Here is an 18,759-nt window from a genome sequence, read left to right on the forward strand (position 1 = left end):
GCATGATCCTTATTGCCCCGAGGTGGGATTTGAAGCCATGTGTCTTAAACTCTCAAAATTCTGCTTTGTCACCACAAACTTCTCCATTAGTTGGAATGAGGCCTAAACTAGAGAAGACACAAACAGCTGCAGAGAACCAGGAAGCCCAGTTCAAGGTTAAACTAACCTCTGAAAGCACCTACTCCTCTCCATGGACTCAGCGGATTTAAGGTACAATGGTAAGAATCTAGGCACAGTCTGAAACCAAGTAGGAGCAACCTGCCCCCTCCTCCCTTCTTCATTCCTTCCTTCCACTCCTTCAAGCCCCCGTTGATGTGGCAAAGCACCACGACGTTCAGCGATGGCCACACGTTATTTAAAAACCCAACCAAACGCAAACCACCAAAACAAGACACCCAACTGTCCCAACCCCCCCAAGAGCCAGACTTTGTTGCTGGCACAGCTCAAAACTCTGTTTGCAGATTATTTTTTTTTCCCCGGGGTGCGTTACTGGCTTCCTTCGAGGCTAAAGGAGCCCAGCGGTGGCCAGGACGCCAACGCAGAACTGAAGGAGTCCCCTCCTCGGCAAGCTTACACTCAAGGACAAGAGAGTTCAGAGCACATAAAAAGACAGACTGAAGTAATATCGATTAGCATGGTAAGCACTCGTCACAATGTTTCGGCAGATTGATTGCGTCGAGATTTTTTTTTTTTTTTTATTTGTCTTTTCCCCTCTAAAAACCAAAAGAACCTGAATGCTTTGAATCCTGGCAGTGTTGGACATCTTGTAGCTCTCTGATCGTAAACAAGTAACACACAAAACTTAATTTAGAGGAAAATCTGAACCGTGTTTGCCAGTCTAAGTGAATTCTCCTATGACAAAGATCCTATAGATAGCATTCTGTTTCATTTCATGGTACTTCTTCCACCGTGATGTTACAACCAGAAACCACACTGGGAACAGTTTGGGATTGAATAGAAAATGATAGTGTCTAGACAGCAACTATGCCTGAAGTATTTTCAAGGAATATAAAAAACAAGCGTTACCATCAGCTCTAATAGCTAGAAGTTAATAATGACAACGTTAATTTTAATTTTAACTGATACAAGGTAGGTATTTAAAAACAAAACAACGCAAAATCAATGAGCTGGAATAGGAATTCTATTTTTCAAAGCCGGACAGTTATTAATCATTGATATTATTCAATTAATACAGATGTTTCTAATTAATAGTATACTTTATGTCCCCATCTGGTATTTGAACACATTATCCATTTTTATTCTTAAGAAATAAACAGAGCTGCAAAAGGTTTTGATGCACAACTGAAGGAGAATGAAATAAGGCATCAAATTCCCTCTTGCATTTTAGAAAAATCATTCCCTTGAAAAACAACTATTTTTTTTTTTTAACACTCCAAGGATTTAATGCCTTGTATTCCATCTGCACACCTTGTTTCTAAAGGAGCCTGCCAAAAATTTTTATTCACAGAACATTTTCCATGTCTTTCCACGGCGCTAGGAGGTTGGTTCAGTTCAGGCATGCAAAAGGAGGTCTCCATGCCAATATTTACACACCGAATCACCCAGACGAAAATTCAGCTCGTCAAAAACATTCCTACAAAACCTTTTTCGGTGTATCAAAACGCGCTGCCCTGACTCCGTAAAAGCACCTTGCAGCAACGTGTTATGTCAAAATATTCGCAAGATAACTGCAAAGCATTTGGTTCTGCTGAGGTCAAATTAAGTCAAAATGGCAGTGTTTTTTAATTACCTCCGTTTCATGACAAAAATCAAAGCATGTAATTTTTTTTTTCAAGCAAATACGGATTTGGGATTTAAGAATTTAATGGTTTTAGTGTCAATTGCGTGTTGCCAGAACAAGAGCAATAACCAGGGCTATTTGGATCCTGTGGGGTCAAGTATCTATCAGAATCCGCTCCTTTATGTCCAAATCAAAAGGCATGTTTTTAAAAGAGCTCATCTAAGCTTTGCAGCTCAGTTTCCACAGCCACAGCTGCAACCAGCTTCTTGACTTCTTGATAAGTACGCGAGAAAAATTAGAAAGAGAAGAAAAGCATCCGAAGGCTCCATCCTGAAAGCGGCAGAAACCTTCCCATTAGCGAGGCAGCTTCTTCGCCTCCCTCCAACGCTGCCACTGCAAGGGAACAACAGAAGTGGTCTTCAGGGTCTCTAAACCAAGTGGCTCCATCAAACACTACCCTTTCCAGAATAATGCCATTACAGTCTATCGGCGGAGTCTCTGCACGACTGCCCCGATAATGAAGTCCGTCAAGGATGCAGGCTGCCTTCTGCAGAGAGCGCGGAGCAGGCACCGCCTGGCAGGGAAGGAAATCAATGACTGCAGTGCAAGCGCCCTGATGGCTGCAGGGAGGAGTTATCCATTTTCTTCCCAGCTAGACAGCAGCTGCTTCAGTCACTCCGTTAAAAAAAGAAACAAAAAAAAACCAAAACCCCATACACAAGCAAAACACAAACCCCAAAAAACCCCAAAACAAAAGCCCTCTAAAAAAAGAAAAAATAAGAAACAAGAAAATCCTCCATGCAGCAGCTGGCCACGACATCATAAATCGGGAGAGAAACATTTATATTGAGGAATCTCATCTCCATGTCAAGCTGAAAATTTGGATGCTTTTGATAAGATTTCCATTTTTTCCCAGCACAACTTCCAGATCTTCAACCTTAAACACCAGGACTTATGTTCTACTTTATACACGGACCTCACTCCGCTGCTATCGACAGTTGAATCCAGATCTCCACATGTGGAAGGTTCTCCCACCAGGTCAGTGCCTGGTCCACTGTCTTCAATGAAGTATATTCAATTTAACATCAATAAAATGAGTCATCTATTCACAGCCTGCGTTCCCCATTAGAGAAAAAAAAAAAAAGAAAAAAAAAGAAAAAAGAACTTGTATCTGTAACCAGGCAATGAGCAAAATGAGCAAAGAGAAAATCAGAATCACAGCTTCAGCTCCCCCAAAACATGCTGCTTCTGCTTCTATCTAGTTTTTAAGCTTTGAGACAGATCCTGACCTGGTTAAAACAATCACTGAAATGCATGGTACTGTGTCACGCATACATTTTAACTGTTCATCTTAAAGAGGGGAAAGACAGACACCGGCAGATCAAGATTTTGTCTAAATAAATGAACTGTTCCGAGTGCCCCCGTACAGTTAAATCAGGACAGCCCTTTTCAGAACAAGCATGGATTTAGAGTATGAGAATGTTCTTTACCGTGTCTGCCTTTATAAAAAGGAGAACAAAAGTATATTGAATTCAAGCACCACTGCACTGAGAAAAAATATGAAATAAACACAAACTCATCCCTTAAAAACCTCACAGACAAGACCTACCTGGTTTTCCCACAGTTACTTTGAAAGGCAATTTGCAGAGCAACGGATTTAGTTCATGAATCCTGATCACAGATTAAGTTTTAAACTTATTGTACATAACGGTAACTGCCCATGCGTGTGCGTTTCTCCTACGGTGAGTTGTAGGCGGTCTCTTTCTTGGAGAGGACGGTACCACGGTGCGTATGGAGGAAGCGTGGCCACGGCAGAGACCTGCAGGTGACCGTGGTCACCTTGGGGACCGTGGCTCGTCTGCCCGCCCACATACCCAACTGGCCGTCCTGGCGAGTTCGCAGCACTAACACGCTGAGGGCTTTCGTATTAAACTCTTTGTGCTTTTCAACTTGTTAGACTTTTAAATTAATAAAGCGGCTTTCCCCTTCAATGGTACACAATGGATAATGAGAACAATCATCTGGAATCTGCAAAGCATTCTAGGACGCTCAATAAACTTGATACAGTGCATGCAAGCCCATAATTTGCAGGGGGAAAGCAGCACATATTTCATATCTAACCACTGCAAATTGTCAACTCTGTGTACATGCATCACTGAGAGACTAAGTGAACAAGAAAAAAAACAGGAAAATAGTAAATATATTTACTTCAAACAAACGGAACACTAGGCATTCACATAGACAGCGCTATCTTAATGTAATATTTAATTTAAAGCTTGAGCAGCTATACTAGCATTACCAAAGTTATTTTATACCACAGAATATGACTCTGTGGCTTTTATTTTAATACTCTGCCCTTAACCAGTTCCCTACGTCAGTTCTGAACGGGGCCAAGCGGAACCGAACACAAACACTAGGACAGCCCATGCAAATTCTCATCCTCTTCATGTGCTCTCACCTTTCTAGGACTCCTACCGCAATAAATTTGCCATTTTTACTTGCACCCAAGTAACGATTTCCGTGGGCTCACTACCTTCGGAGCCCCCTGCTCTCCTGCCCTTGGGGTGGGAGAACATTACCGCGGCAGCTAACAGGGTTAAGCATTCTTCCACGAGAAGTTTTGACTTTCAAATGGAAGCCTTCAGGATCAAGCCAAATCCATCATTCTAATGCTCAGAACGAAGCTGTTGAAACCAAAGGAAATGAATCCATACAGTGGATCATTAGCCATGCGTGGAGCGTTGCTCCCAGAATTAATAGATGCTATGTCATGCCTTGGGAATACTGTCAACCCGTTCCCAGTCAGCTGGAAAAGGACAGAGGGAAATTTCTATTCTGTTTTTTTCCACTGCTCTCTCTTTTTTCCTTCCTGCCTCCTTTTAAAATCCACACTGCTGAGAACTTCTCCACAGAGTAATTCGTAATCTATTAAAATCAGTGCTGCTGCTAAGCATAACCCGAAGATGAATTATCAAAACAGCAGATTAATACTAATAATGAGGAGCCGCAAGCTCTTCCCAGGCATGGGACTGTCTTGAACTGCGTGTCTGCCTACCCCCTCGAGATCAGTGCTCCAAAGCACCACAATATCTGCATAAAACTACAAAAATAAAGTCTGATTCCACTGCTCAAATGTTGTTGAACTTCAGTGCCTCTTCTGGTTTGGGACTGACCGTGAAAGCAAGGAGCGCTGCTCACTCCTATCGTACGGCAGTAACCCAATCTGCGCAGAATCATACATCCACTGACTGACAACTAACATAACGCTTCCTTTTACCCAAAGGTTTCAAAGTCCTTTCTGAGCCTGGGGATACATCCCAGGGACCCATTAAACAAACGATTCCTTTTAGATTGCTAAACACCGTCATAATCTGGCTGGGCAAGAGGAAAAGTGAAACCCCTGAAACATTCACTTGTGTAAAGCCACACGCCTCGCGACTCGCTCAACTTCAACCCCAGGTCCAGCCCTACCGCACGCAAGGAAACCGTTACCTCTACTTTGTTCAGTGCCACGTGCTCTCCCCTCTAACACGGTCAAGGGCCGTGTAGCTCTAAACATGTTTTATCATCCCAAAGCAATGAGTAACAATATGTTCCCCGTGCAAGGCTTTTTGGGCAGCGTTCTCATTCATTCAACCTATCTTTCCAGTTCTAAACATTTTCAAGCGTTCCTAAATGAGCAGCTCTGGTTTGGCCCCTCCTTCAGCATAGAAGGTGGAAGACACTCACGCGCCTCCACTGCGACGGTCTGCAGGACTGCCCGCACCAGAGGGGGAATGTTAAATGTGAGAGTGCCCGTGAATAAAACCGGGCAAAACACCGCGAGGACGCCAAAGGTCTGCCTCCTAGAACATCGCTTTTTGTCTACAAAGTTGTATATCTCGAAAAATGGATGTTTTTGGCTCCAAGCGGTGCTGCACTGCTCTAATGCAGCTTAAATTTCTCAGTCCCACACAGAGCAGGGACTGACAGCTTACATGGCCTAAAATTAGTAATAATGATCTTAATTCCACACAGGCTTCTTGCGTTTTGAAAACACAACAGACTCCCAAGATCTCACTTCAAAACTCTTTACAGCTGAGAGGTATTCACCATCCTTATGATTTCAATAATTAGTGCTATTGAATGAATCTATCGATCTGCGACTGCCAGTGATGCCAAGTTTCCTTTATGCCGTGTTACGGCCAATGGAAATACAATTTTTACATATGCATATATACAGTGTGTGTGTGTGCATATATATATATGTAGAGACTCAGGAGCAAGTACTGAGAATGAGTAATTCTGGCTTTGAAATCACGTAAGGAAAGCCAAGGCAGCGCGCTGTGAGAGCGAGCTGCGGCACACAAAGCACTCCACTTGATGGGAGATTTACAGTCTGCAGTGAAATTAAAGCTATTAACATCAGTCTTTTAGCTACTTGATAAGCCAAGAAAGATGACAACAATACCTTAACTCTAATACAGCTTGGTAGATCTCAAGGCACTTTTTAAACTGTTCCCAAATGGAGGGGATAATGCATCACAGTGATATAAAGTGGACTACGAGCACAAGAATGAAGCCAGCTCCATCGCCTTCCACTCTAGTCCACCAGCCTACACCCATGCTGTCCTCCTTCCAATCGTCATTTTACCCCCCCTTACCCCCCGGCTTGCAGGCACTGTACTCCGCACATACACATAGGGATATCGAGATGCTACGGCACTTAAATCCAGGCTGTCTGTGTCATCTTTGCAGCTATAAAATACATATGTAAATACTGTTCTGATTTAAGTAAGCTGTATGTTTCCTCACCTATTATGCTCTTACTTTATTCTTTTACTCCTCTATAGAAATACTTCGCTGCCAACAACGTTTCAATACTAGATTACACTGGCTATCTGTTAACTACAGCAACTTTACAGGTAGCCAAGTCGAAGCTTTCTAGCCCAGATCATACTATTCCACTTGTTTCTCCAAATAAATCCAGTAAACATTAAAAGTACAGTTGTATGTTCTAGGGAAATAATTCCTGGCACATGAAAATACGCGAGCTGCCAAAAGATCTTCCAATTTGTTCACTGCTATAACTAAAGCATTCCCCTGAACGGGAACCCAAATGGTGCAAGACCCGGCGTTCCTGTAATTTGAAATGAAGGGGAGAACTCATCAACACGTCTGCTCAAGGAATGGCACATCTTTGATCCCCACCGGTAACTCATGCAGATTTAACTCCTAAAGTATGCAAACATTTATTTACAAGTGTATTATCTTAGGTGCTCAGATGCCAGCCATAGCCCTAAGGTCAGCACCACTAAATTGAAAGTGAACTGATTTGTCAGAGATGCTGGGAGCAGACACCTTTAAAAATAAAGAAATAAATAAAAAGAACAAGCTGCTGGAAGGGCAACGGATGCAAATTCAAGATCTCCTGATTTTATTCCAAGCTTTTACCAGTGACTTAATGAACAATCACAGACAAGCCACTTCATGTTGTTTCTCAATACATTAATTAGGAATAACAGCACTCATCTCACATACAGTTCTACAGCTGAAAGGTACTATGTGGCAAAGGTTTGATTTTTATTTAGTTTAAAAAAAACCCACCCCAACACCTGGAGATACAAACCATTTGCCAGAATTCTGCTCATCAAAACAAACAGCAACTCCCAAAGAACGCCAAAAGCAGTAACAATAAGCTTTCCGTACACCGAGTGGCAGATCAAAATTCATTTGCCATGAAGAGCTGCATATTTAGGGCTCTGCTAAACCAGAAGGAAAAAGCCTCAGAAAATATAGTAGTAAAAGCTTTTCCTATGCCTAACTATCCAATCTGAAAAAACATATTCTATACAAAAATAAAGACTTTCAAGTTGCCAACGCTCAAAATTCTTGCTGAGGGCAATTTGCCTTCCATGCCACTACCAGATGCAGGGGAGAGACCATTCTGGTGGCCCAAGCCACCAGAATATCCTTGTACTGGAGTAGAGAACACGACAAATGCTCGAGTTTTCATCTTACAAACCAACGAGCATGTCACAGCATTCCTTCTGCAGATGGGATTGGCACGGTGGCCCTACACAGGCCTTAATTCAGTATCCCGGGCCAAAGCGGGGAAGAAGGAAGGGTTCTGCTTCGGCTCCACACAACAGAGGGCAGGTATGGAAAATGGCTTCGCTTTTTACAGTGAGCATACAACTGATCTGAAACCGGCTTTGCATTTTGCATTTGATCATACGTTTTAAAGACAAAGCAAAAATGATTTAATTATTATCATAGCTTTGTTTCATTTTGGTATATTCCACTGTTGACTACTGTATCTGTTGTAAACTAAGGAATAGAAGAGCTATAGTTTAATTGGCTCAGCATAAAGCAAACTTCTGAGCCTGCACTTAAAATCACACCTTTCACTGAACAACACTGCTGAATTTTTAGCAATCAGAACTTTCATCAAGTGTACATTGTGTCAAAACTATGTCCTGAAACCTTAAGCTTTGTTCTCACTAAAGACCATACCATTATTTGCATCAGTCGGGACAATGCAACATTTCAGCTGAGGAAAACCTCCCTAGAGGGACCAGACTCTGCTGTAAGCTTCAAAACTTTTCCAAGACAACAAAGCTGGAACAGAACTTTGTCCTGTACCCAAAGAAACAAGCTCAAACACTCTGCACGTTCGTTAGCGATTTGCTGAGCGTTGAGATGAGCACTCACCTTTGCCGGGTGGAGAAAAGCCGGAGCAGAGAGTTCAAAGCCTTTGTGTACGATCTCCCCGCCGCCTGGCAGAGCCTGCAAGAGAAACAGAGGTTCCTCTGCTCTAAACGCTAAACCACGTTCTGCCCCGCATTAAGCAAAGCTGGCTTTGCCAAAACCCACCAGGAACTGCCCCTCCTCACTCGGATAATTCAACCCTAGTGATGACACAGGTGGTGGTTGTTTTAATTGACTGGATTAACAGCCCTAATAGCCACCAGCTCACAGGTGCCTTTAATAGCAGAAAGGCTTGACTGTCACCAGAACACACACCGCATTGCAGGTGTGTAAAATTATATGGAAAACATCAAAGATAAAATGAATATGTTAAAACGGCTCACACACATAATGTAAAAAGTCAGAGTTTAATCTTAAAAGTCATCATCTTTGATCATTTTAAGAGCTCTTTAGCACACCTCCCTTGAAACAATATAATTACACCTGCAATCTGGAATTTTTGGCAGGGAGCGCTGTCAACCTCTGGAATTCACTGCTGCAGTGAAAATACGATGGTTACGTATTTTCTAGACAACTGAATAAATGAAGAAGAGTTACTAGAGAGAAAGGAAATAAAGTAACCTCTTTGATACGAGGTTCGGCCACTAAAATGATCAGGGGGTTGCAGGTGATTTATCCCCGTGGCAGATCTTTTCTTGTAGAAAGTGTATTCTGTACTGAAATCAACAGGTCACCCAGTGCCCTCCAACTGTGCCGTACCGGACCCATCTGGTGTGGCAGAAGGTGTTCCACAGACTCCTCCATTAGTCTGAGCCCGAGGTGTTCACTCTTCCATACCACAGTCACCTACAGGTCCTTGGTCTTTACATTATACCCCTAGAACAATCCCGCAGGAATTACCTGATTCAGTGGGAATTAATCAAATTACAAGCAAGGCCCAACTACCCCCTCTTTCAGATGCACACACTGCCACTAAACTAAAAAATAAAAGGTGTCAAAGAAGCAAAGCCACGCAGTGAAGGAGCCTTTTCACTGCTTACGGGTAGTTGGATGCGGTAAAAGAATCACAGAACAGGATCTGAACTTCTGCTGCAAGGACACGGAAAAACCTGAAATTGAAAAGAAAACCCCCAATAACACTCCTCTGACCCTGGAGTTCATATTTAAAAGATAAAATAACGTGGGTCTTACAGCAACTAAACTAATTGGAAGCAATATTTGTAAAATGCATAGAGGCCGGTTAATGATTTTGCAATGTCCTGGCATACGAAGTGGCATCAGCCACGCGCCGTCGGGGCGATGCTGGGACGCTGGTTGGTACCCACTGTCCTGCTGCTCCTGCGACTCATCTGCTCAGCACGCAGAGCCCCTGCTCTCACTGGGCTTTGCTTCGTTGCCGCTGTCGCTTTCTTCAAGCGAGAGACAGCAGAAATCCTCCTTCAGCCATATTTCTTAGCCTTAAATCTTTTAGTGAGCTAGAATGAGCTGCTCTCTTGATTAAACACAGGACTCTCTCTTACTCCATCATTTTCAGTATTATCACCAAGAAGAAACACATAAAAGCCTCACTGTAAATGAGCAAAGTTAATGAAAAAGAGCCATGTGAGGCTTGTAAACCATCTCACTGTTTCAGATCCCGCTATAACCTACAGCCCTTGCACATCACCTCGCTTAGAGAGAAAGTGCCGCAATGTAAATGATCTGTAAATTATCTGTGTCTAAAGCAGGTAATTGGGAATGGTCAGGATGAGGAAAGCGTCTTAGCTGGAACGATCTCCCGGAAAAACAGAAAAGGCACTGAGAGGAGGAATTTGTGCCTGAAATTTAAATTTTCAGGGCTCAATTCTCCTTGCAGCCTGGCCCGATGCAAAGCTCCCCGACAGCCGCAGACAGAGACGCTCTGATTTCAGCAGGGCTTGGTCAGACGCCTGCACCCAAACTCCGCTTACCCGGCCCGCATTAGAGAGATCCGTGCTTTCGCAGAACTGAATATTCATTAAAACAGCAAACAGACACCAGAAGAAGAATACAATGAAACAGTACGTGACTCAACAATAAATCATCATCGATTTTGCTCAGCCCTTCGGAGCCTGTTTCCGTGATGGAGAGGAAGCGTAAAGGGGAGCCAGGCACAGGCTGCAACACAGGACCCGAACCACCCCAAAGGCTCAGCAATCACGGGCAGTTACCGGGCTGAGCTAATTATTCTCCTCTTTTAGATTATTCAAAGGAGATTTATTAATTGCATATAAAAAAAAAAAGGGAATTAATTGCATATAAAAAAAAAAAAGGGAAAAAAAGCCTGCTATGTCCTTCCATGTTTCCCTTTATTAATTTTTAACTCATTCTCTTTCAATTATTAGGACCTACTCTGCAATGCTGTGGATGAACGCTAACAAGTAAAGTGCAGGTATTTGTTCTAAATTAAATCAGACCTCAGCTCTTGGGGGGGGAGTGTTTTGGGGTTTTCGTTCTCTTTTGAATAGGGAAAATTGAGGAGACACGTTTGTTTACGACGTCCACAGAATAGCTGGTTCTTAACAAGACAAATATTATACCAAGTTAATTTGAAGGTGGTATACATAATGCAGCATATCAATTTTGTATGACATATGGGCTCGTGCCTGCATAATAACAACTTAAAAACAACATTGTGTTGCCAGTGACAATTACTATAGTGTAAACCATTTCAGTGGGGCACATATTAATTTAATTCATTGCAGCAGGCAGGCTGGCCCGCACCGAGACAGAACACTGCAAAATGACGAACGCTTTACATTTTACAACATAAATACCTCCTTCAGGACTACAAACCCCTGTCACGAGAGAAGCACCTTCTGGCATTGCTCCAATTTATTCAGTCAGACCCGCTGCAACAAGAAGAAAAAAGTACCTGCAAACATACATTGCAATCATCGTCAACTCCATTTTACCCTGTCCCTCATACGGATGCAACAGCAGGGGAAGCATCCAGGAGTTTTCACCTAAAAATCGTGACGAGCACTGTGAAATAGAAACCTAGAAGCGCTTCTCTCCTCTTCTCTTACAGCCAAAAAGTTACCTGTAAACAAGCTCTGAAAATTCATGACTCAAGACACATTTCACGTGATTCTGTGGGCAGCAGGCTCAATCGGGGATCTCAAAAGAGCTGGATTCGGTTTAGTTTGACAGGTAAATGCTTTAATCCCATCAAACGCTTGTGTCAGTCCTCCCGGCGATGCTAATATAACAATGGAGAATTCCATTCATTTTAGTGGAGCTAAAGCCTGTACTGGAGAATGTATCTCTGGGTCCGCAACGCTGCTCCTTCTTTAAGGTTAGATCCTGCAGGACTGCCCAGCCCTTCCACCGTTCTCGCAAAGCCCTGAGAACTCATACTTGATTGATACAGCGAGTTTCAGGGGTGCAATTTCAGAGGAATATGAAAATTCCTGGGTTTAGCAGTGGCCCACCGAGCTTACTGTCTTGTTGAGGGTAACAGCGTCTTCAAGCTGCTTCAGAAGGGTAGGTAAGAAACCATCAAAATTAGGCTATTCACTTCACAATTCTACTCTTAAACTTCTCTTCTTGCTCCTATCTCGACGTGAAATTTCTTACAAAGGACTGTGTCACATCACATTTTTGAAATACATCGTGAAGACATTTTACAATGTAAGGGCCTTCGTTTAGTGTTTGAAATCAATGGGAAATCTGGAAAAAAAAATTTCCAAATCACGAGGTCTTAAACCAAAACACCTAGGGACAGGGGCAAGTCAGATTATCCACTGTTAAAAATCAGTTGTAAATGCAGAGAAACTTTCTACACGCACTATACAAGCTACTGTCTTTCTCGTCCTTTCTATCGACTATTTTAAGCCATTTTATCTGTGCTGGCGTCAGTTGTTGCTAACCACAGTAATCTCCTTTTACATAAAAATAAAAAGGCTTCATGAGATTATGTAAAGGCAACCAAGAATAGAAATGAATATAAATACCAAGGAATATATCGGCTGTTAACATCCAATACAAGATGTAATCTTTGGGCAGTAACAACGTTTAGGTGTCTTCAGTAGGCATTCACCCGTTTGTATAAGAACTACAACATCTTGAACCGAACTACTTAGAGAGACTTGGGGACGGGATTTCAAGAGAAGCTGGTGCAGCAACGACAGCTTTCTAGAGGATATGGCCAGCAGTATGGCAGTTTGGACTTTCCTTAACCATGTAGACTGAGATCTCTCATTTTTGGCACTACAGCAAAACCAAGACTTGTTGTTTCACAGAATCCCAGAGTGGCCGGGGTGGGAAGGGACCTCTGGAGATCCCCTCGTCCCACCCCCGGCCAGAGCAGGGTCACCCAGAGCAGGTGGCACAGGGACGCCTCCAGGCGGGGTTGGGATGTCTCCAGAGACGGAGACTCCCCCACCTCTCTGGGCAGCCTGTGCCAGGGCTCTGCCACCCTCACAGCAAACAAGTTCCTCCTCGTCTTGAGATGGAACTTCCCACGGTCAAGTTTGTGCCCGTTACCCCTTGTCCTGTCCCCGGGCACCACTGAGAAGAGCCTGGCCCCGTCCTCCTGACACCCCCCCTTGAAGTATTGATCAGCGTTGATATTTCTGTTTGTTTGTTAGGGGAGAAAAAGGTAAGTTAAGTGAGTTTCAGGTTTTACCAGTTTTCATGCTTTTTAAAGACAACTCTTTCTTTTTTCTTTTTTTTTGGGCGTTGGTGTTCGCTTTTTAAATCTCTTCCTTCCATCATCATAATTTCTCTTTTTCATGGAATGAATAGCCAGAAGTAGAGACTGAAGATAAAGAGAAGGCTCCAGGAAGGCCTTATAGCAGCCTTCCAGTATGTGAAGGGGGCCTACAAGAAAGCCGGGGAGGGACGTTTTACAAGGGCATGTAGTGATAGGATGAGGGGTAATGGCTTCAAACTGAAAAGAGGGGAGATTGAGATGAGATCTGGGGAAGGAATTGTTTGCTGTGAGGGCGGTGAGCCCCTGGCCCAGGTTGCCCAGAGAAGCTGTGGCTGCCCCATCCCTGGAGGGGTTCAAGGGCAGGTTGGCCGGGGCTTGGAGCAACCAGGGCTGGTGGGAGGTGTCCCTGCCCAGGGCAGGGGGTGGGACGGGATAATCCTTAAAGTCCCTTCCAACCCGAACCATTCAATGATTCCAGGACTGTAATCCTGACCCTAAACACACAGAGCCCTGACTGCACGGAAAAGCTTTGCAGAAAGTAGCGAGAGCTTCCAGTTCTAATGAACGTGGTTCAACAGAGAGAGGGTTCACACGCAGGGAAATCCGGCTTACTCCAATTACTGCCACTGCCTAAGGTGAGGTCCCAGGGCTGTCAATTCTCTTTTGGTTGCAATTCCCAGAGGTTTAATTCCCATCTGTGTGATACCTTTTCTCATAGCTGCTGCTGGACAGGAATAGTAGCTTGCAAAGAAAATTTAAGTGAAAGCAGTCAGAAATTTTAGGTGATTTGGCTCTACAATGCTGCGGAGTTCACGGAGTTCACCTTGGCATTTTGGGGCGCTCCAGAAGACCGAAAAGGTAAATCCCCATGTTCCTCTGAAATTGCCCATACTTCTGCTCATCTAATACAGTGTTTTGCAACTTTTCTGTAAGAAAAGCTTACATAAAAAGGATGCCACAACTGACGCAGCACCCTCAAAAACTTGAAAAACCAAGCAGAGAAGAACTGTATCTGACAAATGGTTTGCTTTAAGGGACAGGAACGATTAGCACTAACACTAGATCACATGAACGCCTTCCTACGACGCATAATAATGAAACTTGTAATGAAATTGTTCATGATTCTTTTTTTCTCTCTAAATCCTGTGTTGCTGAGTACGTGCACTTCTCTACAGCTTCCATAATAATAATTCTTAGCATGCAGAGGTCACGTGCTTTTTTCTGTGACAAAAGATCTCAGATATTGGCCATTACAAGGTATAAAACAGAACAGGGAAAAAGCAACACAGTAGATTAAGCAAAATACAGTTAAGTGCTTCTTTGAAACAGAATGTTCACAAGCACTTTCTTGACTGATGGCCTTAGCTCAGAATCTCATTAAATCAGATGGAACTGCTGAAAGGACTTACCTGGCTTTAGCTCCTGAAAGTCATTGTAAAGAACATTTTAGGCACTTAGGAGCCTGTGTTTTGTCCATTTATGTCTCCTATGGTCGCTGAGTCATATCTACAAGTCAACTGAGCCTTGCAACCACTCTGTAGCAACAGGTTCCTGCACTCACCAGAAAGCCACCTGAGCATGGTGTGTCTCCTCAGCTCATCAACTCAACCATTCCGGTACAACACATTGATCTCCAGCCACGTTAATACACCCCATAGCAAGCTGAGAGATGCTGAGCTGATGTTCAGGCACTCCTTCCACAGGTGAAGAGGAGGCTGAGGGGAGACCTTCTCGCTCTCCACAACTCCCTGAAAGGAGCGGGGAGCCAGGGGGGGTCGCTCTCTTCTCCCAAGGAACAGGCAATGGGACAAGAGGAAAAGGCCTCGAGTTGTGCCAGGGGAGGTGTAGGATGGTTATTAGGAAAAATTTCTTCATGGAAAGGGCTGTCAAGCATCGGAACAGGCTGCCCAGGGCAGTGGTGGAGTCACCATCCCTGGAGGGATTTAAAAGCCGGGCAGACGTGGTGCTGAGGGACGTGGGTTAGTGGTGGTTTGGGCAGTGTTGGGTTGATGGTTGGACGTGATGATGTTAAAGGTCCCTTCCAATCTAGAGGATTCTACGATTCTATGCTAAGAGACTGCTGGGGACGGCTTCTGCCACTGCAGGTTGCAAACCAGAACCTGAACGAGTCAGGCTTCAAAGGCACTTTGAGCTACTTGGTGCAACACCAGCCAGCTCAGCGCCGTGCCCAGCCTCGCGGGTGGTGGGCTCTGCCAGTGTGACCAGACTGGTCCCAGTCCCATGCCAGGTACCTGCCCTCGGCACCACGCTGTGCGGCATGGCTGACAGAGACGTCTCAGGATGCATCATCAGATTGAGCTGCTCTGAACAACACAGATTGCTAGAAAAACACGGGCAGCTCTGTAAGCAGCTGATCTACATTAGAAATTAATTTTATACCTATCTTGCTCAACACTGGATACTTCAGTGTTTACAAACCTGTCCATAAGTCGCAACTGAAAATATTATCTTTCCCCCAATCCCTATCTGCCCATTAGATCAAATCAGAAATTCAGAATATTGAATATAAAAAGTAGCATTGTAAATGTCAATGCTCACCCAGTAACTAACACCTGTGTACAGTATTATTCTGACACTCAAACACAGAGGACAATAAAGTTTAAAACAGATTTCAAGCCACCACGATTAAGGACGTTGTGACAGTACCCTCTTTGAACATGAAAAGCCAAAGTAAGACACACTCCATTTTTAATTCATTCCAGGAGTTACAAACAATACCAACGCTGCAGAACAGTGAATCACCTTCTCTCTCACACTCTGAGCACGGCAATAAGAATGAACAATGAGATGTGACTGTGATGGAAAGCCAGCCTTTACGTCTACATTTAATCCCAGCAGACTTTCTGTGTACCCTCCCTCACTTACACCACTGCAGACGGCAAGTACCACAATGCTATCTGGAAAGTAATTAATCTTCTTACTTCTCTCAGTCTCTCATCTACCAAACTATTGTGAAAAATTCTCGTGCATCCTGTTTCTGTAGTAAGATATTACTCCTGAATTATCTGCAGATTGAGCGTTAATGATGAGATGCCTTGTACCTCTGTAGGATAAGATGACTCCAAGTTTAAAGCTTCTAATGATTTCCTTTGTGAAATAAATCTCTCTGCCTGATAAAAGCACTCCTCCGCCCCTCACAGACTGTATCTGTATCATCATGTGCAATACAGATGACATATCTGTGTTCGCAGAAAAGTGGGGTTGTACCCTTACGCTCCGTAGTAGAGGGTTAAAAACTGCCAAGAGCAGCAAGGCTTCCCCCTTCCCTCTGCTGAAGTAAATACACTTAGTACAAATACTGTAAATACATTAAAGGCACTGCCATTTTCCTGCTGCCAAAAAGCAGCAGGTGGATGCACCCATCAAGTGACCCAGCATTTAAATACCCCGCGGAGCTGCAGACCGAGGCAAGGAATGCGCAGAGGGAAACTTGGCTTGGAAGGAAGCGTTCCGAGAGCGCTCTCCCGTCTTACCAGAAGACGCGCTGGGTGTGAAAAATCACACGACTCCAGGAGCCGACCTACGCCGCGGTATCAGCAAGAAGCATGCATGACGCATCTTACCCATCAGCACGAAGATATTCGTGGAGGCAGCTGGATCCTTGAGGATTATCTACCTCACGGAGCAGCAATGCTCTTTGGCTGACTTGGTGCCTCCTCTTCCTTCTCTCCTGGTTTTGATCCACAGCCAGGGATCAAGCCTTGCAAAAGAGAAACTCCGCTATTGTAGTTTCCAATTAGTCTCCCCTCCCCTTTTCATATCATCGTGGCTAATTACTACGGGTGGACAAAACAAAGGCTGTTTGCCAGATGAAACGACATGGTAATGGGCAACAGTGTGCCAAGCAGATACATCTCAATTAAAAACACAACAAAACAAAAATCCAACTAAAACCCAACGCCACTGAGATGAAAATATGTTTTGCCGTGTCTGGAGTTGATTCATAGTCCTTCAGTGATTTTATCAGGAAACTGAAATAAATATATCTGAAATTTGCATATGTCTATATTATACATTTAAATCGGTGGGGCTTCCAAGTCTTTGATTAAGAAAGCGCAGATAATGACTGCAAGAAAGGGCTAATTTTATTTGGTGGCTCTCTCTCCATCCAACTTCACTGACCAGACACGACAAATTAAGAAAGATAGCGTGCTTACCCCAAAGCCATTTGTTAGACATCTTCAAAAATCAATGCTTGACACAATTGAGTATCTTTTTGCAATAGAATTTTATTTGTCATGTTGGGCTAGAAGCGTCAGTTAATAATTCACTCCACAGTTCCATAAACCTCCATCGCTATCTTTCACACAACCTTGCAGTTTCACAGGCTGTTGTTAAGCGTAGCTTAAAATAGTCTGTTATCAGTCCTGACCCTCGCTGTTATAACTCAAGCAGATGCACTATCTGTGATCATTCTGACAAGGAAACAAAATAAACAACCCAGTAACTTTGAAAAGGACATATACGCTCTGAATACATACAGACAGAACGGCTGCCCGCTCAAGAGCTCCTACCGTAAGCAATGGAAAGGTCAAATCAGCAGCACAGAACTGCTGTCCCCACCGCGTTATGGACTGGGGATGGGACAGAGTCACTCAGTTCCGAGGCACATTTGGATTTTCAGTTTTCCCAAGTTCTTGGATGCTTTACGTATGCATCTGGTTTGAACGACCGAGTTCAGAACAGTCAAGTTGCAGGTCAAGGTAGCTGGACTTGGTATGATTTGAATATACAGGTAAATATTCAAAGTAGCCAGGCTTGGTGATCTACCAGTTTCCCCACAAAAATCTCAAAAACACAGAATAAAAATATTAAGTAGGCAAACTAGTTCGGACACGGCACCTCCTTCGAGTCAAACACACTGTTCTTGACTCGGCAGTGCCAAGAGACTTCCCATCTTCCGTTGCAAACGCATCGTACCTGGTTTAGTTCAGCTCCCAGATTTTCAAGCTCATGGAAGAGTGTGGCAGCTCTAAGTGTCAGCCTGAACTTCACGGCACTATAAAGGCTCCAGCTTATACACGCCATAAGTCTTTAGGCCAACAATTTTTGTCTGGTAACACAAAACCACACCCATATGACAGAATTCCTTCTCGTGTCCATGACATACAGGTGGCAGGGCCATACATGTGCCCCAGGCCCTTCACACTGGAGCTAGATCCAGCTGCAGGCTCTCCACATGCGAGTTAAACTATGGCACGTAAGCACTTCACCTGCAAGCATCTCGGAGAAATACGCTTTGACTCCCCAACGGACAGCTTCGGCTTTGATCCGATAAACAGCTCGCAGAAGATCTGTCCCTACTACCCTTATTTATTGCCTTTAGAAGAAGGTCGGCCCAAGGGTCAGCAGACCCCAACAAGAGAGGGGTCACTGGTGACCCTAGAGGTGAAGGACATTCCAGAGCACAGGGCCTTGCCGTGGAAGTTTCTGGATGAAATTTCCCTTCTCCAAGTCTGTCGTTGTTGTACGTGTTCAGCTCAGTTTGTTCCTGCGGCGGCGATAGAACCTGCCATCGCTTCTTGTTTTGCCAAGAGAGAGTCTGTGGCGAGTTTGGCAAGCTCTCCACAGACCCCCGTTCTCTCTCTTCCACTTAGCACATCTCGATAACGTAACGGTGTCTCCACGGGCT

General features: G+C 44.0%; 1 protein-coding gene across 14 annotated transcripts in view; it reads right to left on the bottom strand.

The window, feature by feature from the left end:
- Positions 1-18,759, bottom strand: part of LRRTM4 (leucine rich repeat transmembrane neuronal 4) — a 488,683-nt gene that overhangs the window by 70,882 nt on the left and 399,042 nt on the right. For 8 of the 14 annotated variants that reach the window (XM_074563451.1, XM_074563447.1, XM_074563450.1 and 5 more), the window contains one exon: positions 8,435-8,509. The exons of 3 other annotated variants lie outside the window; for them this stretch is intronic. In XM_074563451.1, coding sequence (XP_074419552.1) covers positions 8,435-8,509 — 75 coding nt within the window. Of the gene's footprint in view, positions 1-419; positions 2,135-8,434; positions 8,510-16,690; positions 16,828-18,759 lie in introns of those variants that run through there. 3 more of the 14 variants (XM_074563455.1, XR_012584258.1, XR_012584259.1) reach the window with 3 other exon arrangements.

Source organism: Larus michahellis, chromosome 20, assembly GCF_964199755.1.
Source record: "Larus michahellis chromosome 20, bLarMic1.1, whole genome shotgun sequence".
Classification (NCBI taxonomy): Eukaryota; Metazoa; Chordata; class Aves; order Charadriiformes; family Laridae; genus Larus; species Larus michahellis.